General features: G+C 48.7%; 2 protein-coding genes across 2 annotated transcripts; both read left to right on the top strand.

Moving 5' to 3' along the window:
• Window positions 1–263: 263 nt before the first annotated feature.
• Window positions 264–2,293, top strand: LOC136523026 (putative UPF0481 protein At3g02645). Its single transcript, XM_066516808.1, has one exon. It carries the CDS (start codon window positions 319–321, stop codon window positions 2,086–2,088), a length of 1,770 nt encoding a protein of 589 aa, XP_066372905.1. The 5' UTR covers window positions 264–318; the 3' UTR covers window positions 2,089–2,293.
• A 5,503-nt stretch (window positions 2,294–7,796) lies between these two features.
• On the top strand, window positions 7,797–9,862 carry LOC136522955 (putative UPF0481 protein At3g02645). The gene has a single exon (XM_066516751.1). It carries the CDS (start codon window positions 7,889–7,891, stop codon window positions 9,656–9,658), a length of 1,770 nt encoding a protein of 589 aa, XP_066372848.1. The 5' UTR covers window positions 7,797–7,888; the 3' UTR covers window positions 9,659–9,862.
• Window positions 9,863–15,564: the final 5,702 nt, after the last annotated feature.

The raw sequence follows: 15,564 nt of genomic DNA, 5'->3' as shown, positions 1-15,564 counted from the left end.
ACCCCCTAAGAATGGACACCCAAATTTTACATGTGAAAAATGAAGCCTGGCGTTTCAAAAACTCAAATCAAAAGCACTGTGCCACCAACTTACACTTTATTCCTTATTATTTTTTTAACGAAATTAAGTAATCGCAAAATCACTGCTGCTGTGCTGCACAGCCGTATATATTCCAACCAGTGGTCCAATCGATAAGCAACAAACCTGCAGCTAAGCTAAGCGCTTCTCTCGTAAGTGAGCTTAGTCAGTGATCGTGATCGGCCCGCAGCACCTACGTACGTGGCGAGTACGTGCAGGGCCGGCGAAGGACGACTAGCAATGGCTTCCTCCGATCATCCAGACACCAGCCGTCACGGGCCGCCGCCACTGGTGTTCGACGAGGTCCGGTGGGTGGTCCAGATCCGGCAGTCCCTGGAGGAGGACGCCCCCGGGGACGACGACGACGACACGGGCATCCCGGTGTCCGTCTTCAACGTGCCGAAGCCGCTGCAGGTGCATAAGCCGGAGGCCTACACGCCGCAGTTCATTGCGCTGGGGCCCTACCACCACTGGCGGCCCGAGCTGTACGAGATGGAGCGCTACAAGCTCGCCGCCACGCGCCGCGCGCAGAAGCGGCTCCGGGACGGCGGGGTCAGGCTCGACGCGCTCGTCGACCAGTTCAAGCGCCTCGAGCGCAAGGTCCGCGCCTACTACCACCGCTACCTCGACTTCAGCGGCGAGACGCTCGCGTGGATGATGCTCGTCGACGGCGCGTTCCTGCTCGAGTTCCTGCAGGTCTACGCGGTCGCCGCGGCCAACGACGGCGACGTCGCCACCGACGGCAAGGCACTGCGGAGGGTGTCGTCGAGGATGCAGCACCTCGTCGACTTCGCCGGGAGGAAGTCAGCGCACAGCCTCATCCTCCGCGACATGCTCATGCTCGAGAACCAGGTCCCGCTCTTCCTCCTCCGCAGGATCCTCGAGCCGCAGTGCGCGTCGCCCGCCGAGGCCGGCGAGCTGCTCCCGCGGATGGTCACCGGGCTCATGAAGGAACTCTGCCCGTTCAAGATGCTGGACAAGTTCCCCGCGATTGACGTCACCAAGAACGCGCACCTGCTCGAGGTGCTCTACTATCTGCTTGTGCCGAAGCCAGCCGATGGCGGCGCGGCGGAGGCCGACGCCCACGGTAGTCGCCGCGAAGCCGTCTACGACATCGAGGAGCAGCCGGTGGACGGTGGCGGCGGCGATGAAGAGCAGAAACCAGCCGCCGGCTGCGAATACGTGAAGCAGCTGCTGCTCACCGTGTCGAGCATGGCGTCGGGGCTCAACAGCGGCCGGATGCGCTACGTGACGAGGCCGATCGCGTTCGCCGTCAAGGCGCCGTGGAAGATGCTCACCGTCGTGCCGGGGTTCTCGGCGATGAAGCAACCCGTCGAGGCCTTCTTCATGTCCGGCGCCGACGGGAGCACGCACCACGCCCACGACCCGAACGGCGCGGGGTACCTCACCCGGCCGCCTCTGATCGAGGAGATCATGATCCCCTCGGTTTCCGAGCTCGCCAACGTGGGCATCCAGTTCTGCCCCACCTCCGGCGACCTGTCCACCATCGCGTTCGACGCCAGGACGGTGACGTTCCACCTGCCCGTGGTGACCCTAGACTCCAACACGGAGGTGGTGCTCCGGAACCTGGTCGCCTACGAGGCGTCGGCGGCGTCGGGCCCGCTGGTGCTGGCGCGATACACGGAGCTGATGAACGGCATCATCGACACCGACGAGGACGTGGCGCTGCTGCGGCGGCGCGGGGTGGTGCTGAACCGGATGAAGAGCGACGGCGAGGTCGCCAAGCTGTGGAACGGGATGACGCGGTCGGTGCGGCTCACCAAGGTGGCGTTCATGGACAGGACGATCGAGGAGGTGAACCGCTACTACAACTCGCGGTGGCGCGTGAAGACGAAGCGGTTCATGCGCAAGTACGTGTTCAGCTCGTGGCAGCTGCTCACCTTCCTCGCCGCCATCATGATGCTGCTGCTCACCACGCTGCAGGCCTTCTGCTCCGTCTACACCTGCTCCCGGTGGTTCGGCACGGCGACTGTCGCGACGGCGGAGTGATTACTGATCAGATTGTTGCGCCTTTCTTGATCTGGCTACGCGACATGATGTGGGTGGCTGGAAATAGTACAGTACAGGGTTCATGGATAATGTGGTTGGGCATGCTCTTTTGTGTTGGTTGCTATTTGTTCTGATGTGTAGAGGGATTCCTTGCTTGTGATTGGTGACTGGTGAGATTAATAAAATTTGCGCATTGGCGCCATTTGTTTGAGGTTGTCATTATTGTTGTGTCCATGTAAATCTTATGATAATCAAAAAACATCTTCTGCACTACAGGTACTTGAAATCAGGCGTTGCTATCCTCGGGAAGACAATGGGTTTGGGCTCACAGGTGGTTGTGCCCTGCGGCCTTAGAAAGGGTCTTGGCTTAGAAAGGGTCTTGCTCCTCGCCTCTCGCGTCCGGGGCGACATGACTAGCTCCCAGTAACAGAACAGTTACGATCTCTTCCCTCTTAATAAAAAACACGTCTAAGTGCGTGTTTAAGAGAAAAAAAGGAGGCTTGGCCACTTGGGAGGTAGGCTGCCTAGGCAGAGACGGCGGGAGCAGAGAATCAGAGCGGCGAGGCCACCGTCAGCCATGGGTGGAGGAGGACAGTGGCGGACGCAAGATGGGAACAAAGGGAGGGCTAAATAACGAAGATTTAGGGCTAGAGCTAGAGATTAATGGTGATTTGAGGCTAAGTAACCGTGATCTAATGAATAAATCAGGCTCACTAGAGGGGGTGTGGCCCCGGCAGCCCCCCCTTTGGATCCACCCCTGGAGGAGGATGATGGTTGGCCAGAGAGGGCTGAGGGAGTTATGGAGATGGCCCAGCGAAGTCGGTTAGTACGGTGGGACACAGCGGAGGTAGACTCGGCAATGAGGTCGCCGCTATGGATAGGAGACGGTCGGCGGCATGGTAAGGAGCCAGAATTCGGAGTAGGTTCGCTGCGAGGAAGAAGAAATGGAGATTGAAGAAAAATAACACCACCTAAGCTAGGAACTGTTGGACTGACACCCAATACGACCTCCTGTTCATAGCCTGAAAAAATAAATGAACAAGCGCCTATAGTATACTAATCTCCTAATCAAAATTAGGGTAAGTAGTCCTCCATTGATCGGTGCTCAGTACGGGCTAAAATCGTATATAAGGTAATAATTTGGTAATTTAAAAGTTCATTTGAGGTATATCTTAGTTTATTTTTAATAATGGCATGACTCTTTAATTTATATACAAATTTAGGTGCTTACACTCACTTTAATGTTGATAACTTCATCCAAATGTCCAATCAGAAACAATGATAGCCAACCTAACAATAGGAAACAGATTAGTCTCGTCTAGTTGATTTGATAAGGGTTTGCTTACGATGATTCAAGATGCTTAGCTAGGTAGCTAGCAATTCATCATGACATGGACAATTTGATCAGAGAAAAGTTGCCACAGAGCTATTCCCTTCAGGGTTGAGATAATGTGCTCCTCATCAAATAATTGTCCACGCTGTAAAGAAGCAATAAGAAATTTTTGTAACTACTACCCATTCTTTGCTTCGAACATGAGCATCACCCGTCAAGTAGGAATCCCTATCAAATTAAAATAGTCTTCGGTATAAATAAGTCCGTGCTTTGATACATTAAAATGCATAAATGGGAACAAAGTGTATGAACAACTCAACTAACGATGCTTGCTATACAAGAAGATGTCTCAAGAAGAAGGAAACTCTATTGCTGAAGAACAAGGTAGCAGATGCTGATCCCACCAGCATTTTTTTCTTTCAAACACAGTATAATGTAGATGTTTACATACAAGCATGAAGCATGCATATATACTAACTTTTTTTTTCTTTTCCAAGTGGCTTAACCCCATTTCCATTAGAATATGGAAATCGCTTACGGAAAGAGAGAGAAAAAAAGGTCCGAAAAGAGAAAGAAGCCAGAGTCACTTATCTACTAAAAACTGGACCTGCGAGGGTATGACTACCACCAGGCATTGCATTAAGAAAAAGACCTTCTCACGTAGGCGTGGGACAGACGAGGGGATTTTTTTTAACCCCAGCCTGAAATTCGCTTTCACGGGAAGTCGAACCCAGGACCTGAGGAGTGCTGCAGGGACGCTCTAACCAGTTGGACTAGAGGCCCTTTGGCAGTCGCTTATCTACTAGTGTATACGCATAGATCAAAGTGCCTATTGTTAAATAAGTACGCAATTTCATAATTAATTTCAAAACATAAGCCATAGCGAAAACATATACTATTATTTAAATCTCTAACATACTAGTTAAACCGAACAACATCAACATAAATAGCAACATGATAGAAACATCATGAATATGGAAATAATAGATCATATTATGGTGTACGTATACTTCTCGTTTGCAAATGAAGATGAAATGAAGATGACGTGGCTAGTGGTGGAAGAATCATCACAAGTGGAGTGACGATATTGTTGTAAAGACTAATCGAAGCAGCCGACGGCAGAGAGATGGTATGCGACACCGCCTGACTTGAATGGAAGACGAGTTGTCATGAAAGCCGTGAGAAGTTGTGCAAATGTGCTTCCTAAGAGCATCTCCACCAGATTCAGGAAAACTAATCCCCTTTCCCTATAACCAGCAATAAAGGGGATTAAAGAAAAAACCATGTTGCGGCAGATCCTCTTTCCCTATTTTTTTTCTCAATCCCTCAAAAACTCGCATCAATCCCTCAAATAGAGGGGAGCAAGCAACCTTTTCCTCAATCCTCTTTCCTCCCCCTTTTGTCACTGGCATCTCGAGCCCACACTAGTTGCGCCGCGCGCACTGCAGGCATGTGCTGGGCCATACTGTCATCCAGTGTGTAGCCGCACTAGACGAGCAGCGAGAGGAAAGAGAATAGAAGAGAAAATGATGTTGACATGTGGGTCCACATAATAAAGGGGACTGGGACGATTCTAGAGACCTGCTCTCCCAATCGCCGCTTCCACATGGTCATGGGAGAAATTTTAGACGATTCATGCATAGTTGCCACGTGCCCACACCCCATCCCACCCTGTGCCTCGACGAGGCGAGGCGAGCAAGCAAGCAAGCACGTTGTGGGTTTTCCTTCTCTCTCCGCACTAGACTTAGAGAAGTAGAGAGGGCTCCGTAATTAAGTATGGCAATCTCTACTTCAACTAGTAAAGTGGGACTAAAGTTCCCCACTTCCCCATGTGCACATATGAATGGGCCTTTAGAGATTGACGAAGGCACCATAGATACCTCATTATTAAGGCACATTGTCTATTGTTCAAAAAATAGTGTTGATAAATTGCAACTTTAATATTAAGATAGTCTAATTTCCACTCATCTACTTAGTGAATCCATGTTTTCCGTATGTCACCTCCATCTTCGATTTCAATTTAGGAAACCTCATATTTAAAACACGAAGTTTCAAGATGAGAATTCAACTTCCAACGACCTTTTTTAGGCAGGATAGCCAAAACCATCTTGTTGTTTAAAATTTTTCCTCTTCTTCTTAGACATAAACTTTTAACTGTGAAACCATAAATTTCAAAAGCATTCGTTTTCTAACTCTGGGACTTTTCCACATGGGGCTTGCTACTTTTGCTTTCCTTTCGCACTTGTCTAAACTCACTTTCAAAGAATTTTTTGTCCCAAACCCCAACCAAATTCCTTGCCCATCCAAGCGGAATGAGCCAGAATTGGGGCATCCATTGGGCCCCAGGCAATCTCGATGGTGACAACGGGGCTTGGGCTGGTTTGGATTAGAAGGACACATGCATGCTAGAGTTACAACGCTCAGGGAGAATTTTGAGTTCCCAAAGTATACTAGTATAATGCCCGTGCTAAAGTCATGGTTTTATTTTAGAGATGCACGTGAAAACAACGAACGACGATATTTTTTCTATAGTTTAAGTTTGATGCAATTGTATATAATCATATATATAATCCGGAAAACACTCATACAAAGGCACTCATCGCCTAGCTTTTGAAAACTACAACATACAAAAGTACTATTTGTTGCTAATTGAGTCATTCATGCAACTATACTAATTGCCTACAGTATTGACAGCCTTGATTCTTACTTTCAAGTTCTCCAATTTGCTGCAGAGAATTAGCCCTTGAAACCTGCAGGGAAATATTAAAGTAGCATCTTGAAGTTAATGTGAACATATTCAAAGATATTTCAAAGAGAAATTTACCATACAACAGAAATTACAAATCATGAATGCTTCAAGGCAATTACCTCAAAATTCTTTAACCTAAGTGACACATCTTAATATTGCCCGTGCTAACGCTATAGTGATATCTGGCAGTACAAATCAAGCAATAAAAAAACATACAAAGTTGAAATGATTGTTCACACAACACAGTCAAAGAGCTGGAGAATTTTGAGTTCTCAAAGTATATATATACATGGCTAATCGAATGGCACAACCCTACACGGAATAGGTCTGATATGGGGCACGACACGGGCATGCACGATTATCTAACTATGCCATGTTGTGCCAACACGCGGTAGGAACCTAAGCACGGCATAGTCGTAAGGACCATGTACCTGATCATATCTCTTCGTTTTAGTGATTAAGATGGTAACACAAGTTTTAGATTAGCATGTGTGTTAAAGATGTGTTAAACAGGTCAACAGGTCCTAGAGATACAAGAAAAAGTGGCACAAAAGACCGGCGAAGAAATTGAGCTAAAAGGACTTAGTGTGTAGAAGCTGCACTCGCTGAACGATATTGTGTCGACAAAAGTGCACGCCCCGGATAATTTGGAGGAGGTGTCCAGGACTCAACTGACCGGGTGGTTCGGTGAGAAGAAAAGAAAAGCGTCCAACAATTAAAGAACAGAAGTGCCTAAGGGAATATTTCGTGGTGGGATATACATTGGAGCATTCAACAGATGGTCTGGCGTGACGCGTGAGGACTTATGTCCAACGTATCACCCAATGATGATCAGAGACTTGGCCTGGGTGCAGAACTACTTGACAGAGAATAGTAGAAGATCTAGCATAGGAAATGCGAAGGTGGCGTATTATCTGGTGTTGTCCAAACAGGTGGCCAAAGAACACATGCACCGGCGGTCTAGCAGAGAAGAGGCTGGCAGGGGCTAAGGCTAGGAGGTGGGCTCTTAATGGGCTGACCATTTAATCATCTTGTGCTGATGCTGGGGAGCGATCCAAACATGGCTCTAATAATCGAACCCGTCTGACCACAATGTTGGACCATATGCTCTACATAAATCACTACATTTGGACATCACTACTATACTCGCACCTTTCATGGGCGCGTCGTAACCCACATCACCGTCCAATTTCGTCCTCAGGAAGCTATCGACAGTGATGATCATAGCCTTCACCGTCGGTATCTGGGACCGACTGCGGTGTATACTAACACCGCCGATTGGCTTATGATCCGTCCGTGATTAGGTTCTTACTTCAGTCGCATTGGAGCAAGACCCGGCTGTGGATGTATACTAACACCCAAGGTGGGAAAATATGAGACGTGGTGATGGTACTGGTAGCTAGCTAAGAATGGACACCCAAATTTTACATGTGAAAAATGAAGCCTGGCGTTTCAAAAACTCAAATCAAAAGCACACTGTGCCACCAACTTACACTTTATTCCTTATTATTTTTTTAACGAAATTAAGTAATCGCAAAATCACTGCTGCTGTGCTGCACAGCCGTATATATTCCAACCAGTGGTCCAATCGATAAGCAACAAACCTGCAGCTAAGCTAAGCGCTTCTCTCGTAAGTGAGCTTAGTCAGTGATCGTGATCGGCCCGCCGCACCTACGTACGTGGCGAGTACGTGCAGGGCCGGCGAAGGACGACTAGCAATGGCTTCCTCCGATCATCCAGACACCAGCCGTCACGGGCCGCCGCCGCTGGTGTTCGACGAGGTCCGGTGGGTGGTCCAGATCCGGCAGTCCCTGGAGGAGGACGCCCCCGGGGACGACGACGACGACACGGGCATCCCGGTGTCCGTCTTCAACGTGCCCAAGCCGCTGCAGGTGCATAAGCCGGAGGCCTACACGCCGCAGTTCATTGCGCTGGGGCCCTACCACCACTGGCGGCCCGAGCTGTACGAGATGGAGCGCTACAAGCTCGCCGCCACGCGCCGCGCGCAGAAGCGGCTCCGGGACGGCGGGGTCAGGCTCGACGCGCTCGTCGACCAGTTCAAGCGCCTCGAGCGCAAGGTCCGCGCCTACTACCACCGCTACCTCGACTTCAGCGGCGAGACGCTCGCGTGGATGATGCTCGTCGACGGCGCGTTCCTGCTCGAGTTCCTGCAGGTCTACGCGGTCGCCGCGGCCAACGACGGCGACGTCGCCACCGACGGCAAGGCACTGCGGAGGGTGTCGTCGAGGATGCAGCACCTCGTCGACTTCGCCGGGAGGAAGTCAGCGCACAGCCTCATCCTCCGCGACATGCTCATGCTCGAGAACCAGGTCCCGCTCTTCCTCCTCCGCAGGATCCTCGAGCCGCAGTGCGCGTCGCCCGCCGAGGCCGGCGAGCTGCTCCCGCGGATGGTCACCGGGCTCATGAAGGAACTCTGCCCGTTCAAGATGCTGGACAAGTTCCCCGCGATTGACGTCACCAAGAACGCGCACCTGCTCGAGGTGCTCTACTATCTGCTTGTGCCGAAGCCAGCCGATGGCGGCGCGGCGGAGGCCGACGCCCACGGTAGTCGCCGCGAAGCCGTCTACGACATCGAGGAGCAGCCGGTGGACGGTGGCGGCGGCGATGAAGAGCAGAAACCAGCCGCCGGCTGCGAATACGTGAAGCAGCTGCTGCTCACCGTGTCGAGCATGGCGTCGGGGCTCAACAGCGGCCGGATGCGCTACGTGACGAGGCCGATCGCGTTCGCCGTCAAGGCGCCGTGGAAGATGCTCACCATCGTGCCGGGGTTCTCGGCGATGAAGCAACCCGTCGAGGCCTTCTTCATGTCCGGCGCCGACGGGAGCACGCACCACGCCCACGACCCGAACGGCGCGGGGTACCTCACCCGGCCGCCTCTGATCGAGGAGATCATGATCCCCTCGGTTTCCGAGCTCGCCAACGTGGGCATCCAGTTCTGCCCCACCTCCGGCGACCTGTCCACCATCGCGTTCGACGCCAGGACGGTGACGTTCCACCTGCCCGTGGTGACCCTAGACTCCAACACGGAGGTGGTGCTCCGGAACCTGGTCGCCTACGAGGCGTCGGCGGCGTCGGGCCCGCTGGTGCTGGCGCGATACACGGAGCTGATGAACGGCATCATCGACACCGACGAGGACGTGGCGCTGCTGCGGCGGCGCGGGGTGGTGCTGAACCGGATGAAGAGCGACGGCGAGGTCGCCAAGCTGTGGAACGGGATGACGCGGTCGGTGCGGCTCACCAAGGTGGCGTTCATGGACAGGACGATCGAGGAGGTGAACCGCTACTACAACTCGCGGTGGCGCGTGAAGACGAAGCGGTTCATGCGCAAGTACGTGTTCAGCTCGTGGCAGCTGCTCACCTTCCTCGCCGCCATCATGATGCTGCTGCTCACCACGCTGCAGGCCTTCTGCTCCGTCTACACCTGCTCCCGGTGGTTCGGCACGGCGACTGTCGCGACGGCGGAGTGATTACTGATCAGATTGTTGCGCCTTTCTTGATCTGGCTACGCGACATGATGTGGGTGGCTGGAAATAGTACAGTACAGGGTTCATGGATAATGTGGTTGGGCATGCTCTTTTGTGTTGGTTGCTATTTGTTCTGATGTGTAGAGGGATTCCTTGCTTGTGATTGGTGACTGGTGAGATTAATAAAATTTGCGCATTGGCGCCATTTGTTTGAGGTTGTCATTATTGTTGTGTCCATGTAAATCTTATGATAATCAAAAAACATCTTCTGCACTACAGGTACTTGAAATCAGGCGTTGCTATCCTCGGGAAGACAATGGGTTTGGGCTCACAGGTGGTTGTGCCCTGCGGCCTTAGAAAGGGTCTTGGCTTAGAAAGGGTCTTGCTCCTCGCCTCTCGCGTCCGGGGCGACATGACTAGCTCCCAGTAACAGAACAGTTACGATCTCTTCCCTCTTAATAAAAAACACGTCTAAGTGCGTGTTTAAGAGAAAAAAAGGAGGCTTGGCCACTTGGGAGGTAGGCTGCCTAGGCAGAGACGGCGGGAGCAGAGAATCAGAGCGGCGAGGCCACCGTCAGCCATGGGTGGAGGAGGACAGTGGCGGACGCAAGATGGGAACAAAGGGAGGGCTAAATAACGAAGATTTAGGGCTAGAGCTAGAGATTAATGGTGATTTGAGGCTAAGTAACCGTGATCTAATGAATAAATCAGGCTCACTAGAGGGGGTGTGGCCCCGGCAGCCCCCCCTTTGGATCCACCCCTGGAGGAGGATGATGGTTGGCCAGAGAGGGCTGAGGGAGTTATGGAGATGGCCCAGCGAAGTCGGTTAGTACGGTGGGACACAGCGGAGGTAGACTCGGCAATGAGGTCGCCGCTATGGATAGGAGACGGTCGGCGGCATGGTAAGGAGCCAGAATTCGGAGTAGGTTCGCTGCGAGGAAGAAGAAATGGAGATTGAAGAAAAATAACACCACCTAAGCTAGGAACTGTTGGACTGACACCCAATACGACCTCCTGTTCATAGCCTGAAAAAATAAATGAACAAGCGCCTATAGTATACTAATCTCCTAATCAAAATTAGGGTAAGTAGTCCTCCATTGATCGGTGCTCAGTACGGGCTAAAATCGTATATAAGGTAATAATTTGGTAATTTAAAAGTTCATGTGAGGTATATCTTAGTTTATTTTTAATAATGGCATGACTCTTTAATTTATATACAAATTTAGGTGCTTACACTCACTTTAATGTTGATAACTTCATCCAAATGTCCAATCAGAAACAATGATAGCCAACCTAACAATAGGAAACAGATTAGTCTCGTCTAGTTGATTTGATAAGGGTTTGCTTACGATGATTCAAGATGCTTAGCTAGGTAGCTAGCAATTCATCATGACATGGACAATTTGATCAGAGAAAAGTTGCCACAGAGCTATTCCCTTCAGGGTTGAGATAATGTGCTCCTCATCAAATAATTGTCCACGCTGTAAAGAAGCAATAAGAATTTTTGTAACTACTACCCATTCTTTGCTTCGAACATGAGCATCACCCGTCAAGTAGGAATCCCTATCAAATTAAAATAGTCTTCGGTATAAATAAGTCCGTGCTTTGATACATTAAAATGCATAAATGGGAACAAAGTGTATGAACAACTCAACTAACGATGCTTGCTATACAAGAAGATGTCTCAAGAAGAAGGAAACTCTATTGCTGAAGAACAAGGTAGCAGATGCTGATCCCACCAGCATTTTTTTTTCTTTCAAACACAGTATAATGTAGATGTTTACATACAAGCATGAAGCATGCATATATACTAACTTTTTTATCTTTTCCAAGTGGCTTAACCCCATTTCCATTAGAATATGGAAATCGCTTACGGAAAGAGAGAGAAAAAAGGTCCGAAAAGAGAAAGAAGCCAGAGTCACTTATCTACTAAAAACTGGACCTGCGAGGGTATAGCCACCCCCAGGCATTGCATTAAGAAAAAGACCTTCTCACGTAGGCGTGGGACAGACGAGGGGATTTTTTTTTAACCCCAGCCTGAAATTCGTTTTCACGGAGAGTCGAACCCAGGACCTGAGGAGTGCTGCAGGGACGCTCTAACCAGTTGGACTAGAGGCCCTTTGGCAGTCGCTTATCTACTAATGTATACGCATAGATCAAAGTGCCTATTGTTAAATAAGTACGCAATTTCATAATTAATTTCAAAACATAAGCCATAGCGAAAACATATACTAGTATTTAAATCTCTAACATACTAGTTAAACCGAACAACATCAACATAAATAGCAACATGATAGAAACATCATGAATATGGAAATAATAGATCATATTATGGTGTACGTATACTTCTCGTTTGCAAATGAAGATGACGTGGCTAGTGGTGGAAGAATCATCACAAGTGGAGTGACGATATTGTTGTAAAGACTAATCGAAGCAGCCGACGGCAGAGAGATGGTATGCGACACCGCCTGACTTGAATGGAAGACGAGTTGTCATGAAAGCCGTGAGAAGTTGTGCAAATGTGCTTCCTAAGAGCATCTCCACCAGATTCAGGAAAACTAATCCCCTTTCCCTGTAACCAGCAATAAAGGGGATTAAAGAAAAAACCATGTTGCGGCAGATCCTCTTTCCCTATTTTTTTTCTCAATCCCTCAAAAACTCGCATCAATCCCTCAAATAGAGGGGAGCAAGCAACCTTTTCCTCAATCCTCTTTCCTCCCCCTTTTGTCACTGGCATCTCGAGCCCACACTAGTTGCGCCACGCGCACTGCAGGCATGTGCTGGGCCATACTGTCATCCAGTGTGTAGCCGCACTAGACGAGCAGCGAGAGGAAAGAGAATAGAAGAGAAAATGATGTTGACATGTGGGTCCACATAATAAAGGGGACTGGGACGATTCTAGAGACCTGCTCTCCCAATCGCCGCTTCCACATGGTCATGGGAGAAATTTTAGACGATTCATGCATAGTTGCCACGTGCCCACGCCCCATCCCACCCTATGCCTCGGCGAGGCGAGGCGAGCAAGCAAGCAAGCACGTTGTGGGTTTTCCTTCTCTCTCCGCACTAGACTTAGAGAAGTAGAGAGGGCTCCGTAATTAAGTATGGCAATCTCTACTTCAACTAGTAAAGTGGGACTAAAGTTCCCCACTTCCCCATGTGCACATATGAATGGGCCTTTAGAGATTGACGAAGGCACCATAGATACCTCATTATTAAGGCACATTGTCTATTGTTCAAAAAATAGTGTTGATAAATTGCAACTTTAATATTAAGATAGTCTAATTTCCACTCATCTACTTAGTGAATCCATGTTTTCCGTATGTCACCTCCATCTTCGATTTCAATTTAGGAAACCTCATATTTAAAACACGAAGTTTCAAGATGAGAATTCAACTTCCAACGACCTTTTTTAGGCAGGATAGCCAAAACCATCTTGTTGTTTAAAATTTTTCCTCTTCTTCTTAGACATAAACTTTTAACTGTGAAACCATAAATTTCAAAAGCATTCGTTTTCTAACTCTGGGACTTTTCCACATGGGGCTTGCTACTTTTGCTTTCCTTTCGCACTTGTCTAAACTCACTTTCAAAGAATTTTTTGTCCCAAACCCCAACCAAATTCCTTGCCCATCCAAGCGGAATGAGCCAGAATTGGGGCATCCATTGGGCCCCAGGCAATCTCGATGGTGACAACGGGGCTTGGGCTGGTTTGGATTAGAAGGACACATGCATGCTAGAGTTACAACGCTCAGGGAGAATTTTGAGTTCCCAAAGTATACTAGTATAATGCCCGTGCTAAAGTCATGGTTTTATTTTAGGGATGCACGTGAAAACAACGAACGACGATATTTTTTCTATAGTTTAAGTTTGATGCAATTGTATATAATCATATATATAATCCGGAAAACACTCATACAAAGGCACTCGTCGCCTAGCTTTTGAAAACTACTACATACAAAAGTACTATTTGTTGCTAATTGAGTCATTCATGCAACTATACTAATTGCCTACAGTATTGATAGCCTTGATTCTTACTTTCAAGTTCTCCAATTTGCTGCAGAGAATTAGCCCTTGAAACCTGCAGGGAAATATTAAAGTAGCATCTTGAAGTTAATGTGAACATATTCAAAGATACTTCAAAGAGAAATTTACCATACAACAGAAATTACAAATCATGAATGCTTCAAGGCAATTACCTCAAAATTCTTTAAGCTAAGTGACACATCTTAATATTGCCCGTGCTAACGCTATAGTGATATCTGGCAGTACAAATCAAGCAATAAAAAAACATACAAAGTTGAAATGATTGTTCACACAACACAGTCAAAGAGCTGGAGAATTTTGAGTTCTCAAAGTATATATATACATGGCTAATCGAATGGCACAACCCTACACGGAATAGGTCTGATATGGGGCACGACACGGGCATGCACGATTATCTAACTATGCCATGTTGTGCCAACACGCGGTAGGAACCTAAGCACGGCATAGTCGTAAGGACCATGTACCTGATCATATCTCTTCGTTTTAGTGATTAAGATGGTAACACAAGTTTTAGATTAGCATGTGTGTTAAAGATGTGTTAAACAGGTCAACAGGTCCTAGAGATACAAGAAAAAGTGGCACAAAAGACCGGCGAAGAAATTGAGCTAAAAGGACTTAGTGTGTAGAAGCTGCACTCGCTGAACGATATTGTGTCGACAAAAGTGCATGCCCCGGATAATTTGGAGGAGGTGTCCAGGACTCAACTGACCGGGTGGTTCGGTGAGAAGAAAAGAAAAGCGTCCAACAATTAAAGAACAGAAGTGCCTAAGGGAATATTTCGTGGTGGGATATACATTGGAGCATTCAACAGATGGTCTGGCGTGACGCGTGAGGACTTATGTCCAACGTATCACCCAATGATGATCAGAGACTTGGCCTGGGTGCAGAACTACTTGACAGAGAATAGTAGAAGATCTAGCATAGGAAATGCGAAGGTGGCGTATTATCTGGTGTTGTCCAAAGAGGTGGCCAAAGAACACATGCACCGGCGGTCTAGCAGAGAAGAGGCTGGCAGGGGCTAAGGCTAGGAGGTGGGCTCTTAATGGGCTGACCATTTAACCATCTTGTGCTGATGCTGGGGAGCGATCCAAACATGGCTCTAATAATCGAACCCGTCTGACCACAATGTTGGACCATATGCTCTACATAAATCACTACATCTGGGCATCACTACTATTCTCGCACCTTTCACGGGCACGTCGTAACCCACATCACCGTCCAATTTCGTCCTCAGGAAGCTATCGACAGTGATGATCATAGCCTTCACCATCGGTATCTGGGACCGACTGCGGTGTATACTAACACCGCCGATTGGCTTATGATCCGTCCGTGATTAGGTCCTTACTTCAGTCGCATTGGATCACGACCCGGCTGTGGATGTATACTAACACCGCCGCATTGGCAAATGATCCGACTATGTCGAGGCTATCAAAACCGTCGTGTGGGCACATCAACCGCCTATGTAGTGGTCACCAGCACCGTCGCCTTGTACTTCGACCCAACTGTCAGCGGTGCGGGTTCAATGTCGGTTTGACGGCCGAGACGCCTGTGCAGAGGTTAACACCACCGTCGCTTCACCATATGATCCGCCAGTATAAAGGTCATGGTCACCGTCGCCTTGCACCATGATCCGCCTTTGATGATCGTTTAGTCGGTGTCGGGTTACTAAAGGATTCTACAGTGATATACTTTTGATCCCTACCGCATGATACGTATAGCGACGGTGACAAAATTTCATTCGATTTCACAATAGTTACTAATTCAGCTGGGCCCTTAATAGCTTCATGAACACAAAGCATACACATATATAATCATTATATCCATAAATTATGTTCATAAACATGAGTACTTTTTAAAATAACAATGGA

The sequence above is a fragment of the Miscanthus floridulus genome, chromosome 18, assembly GCF_019320115.1.
Source record: "Miscanthus floridulus cultivar M001 chromosome 18, ASM1932011v1, whole genome shotgun sequence".
NCBI lineage: Eukaryota > Viridiplantae > Streptophyta > Magnoliopsida > Poales > Poaceae > Miscanthus > Miscanthus floridulus.
This window is presented reverse-complemented; position numbering and strand designations above follow the sequence as displayed.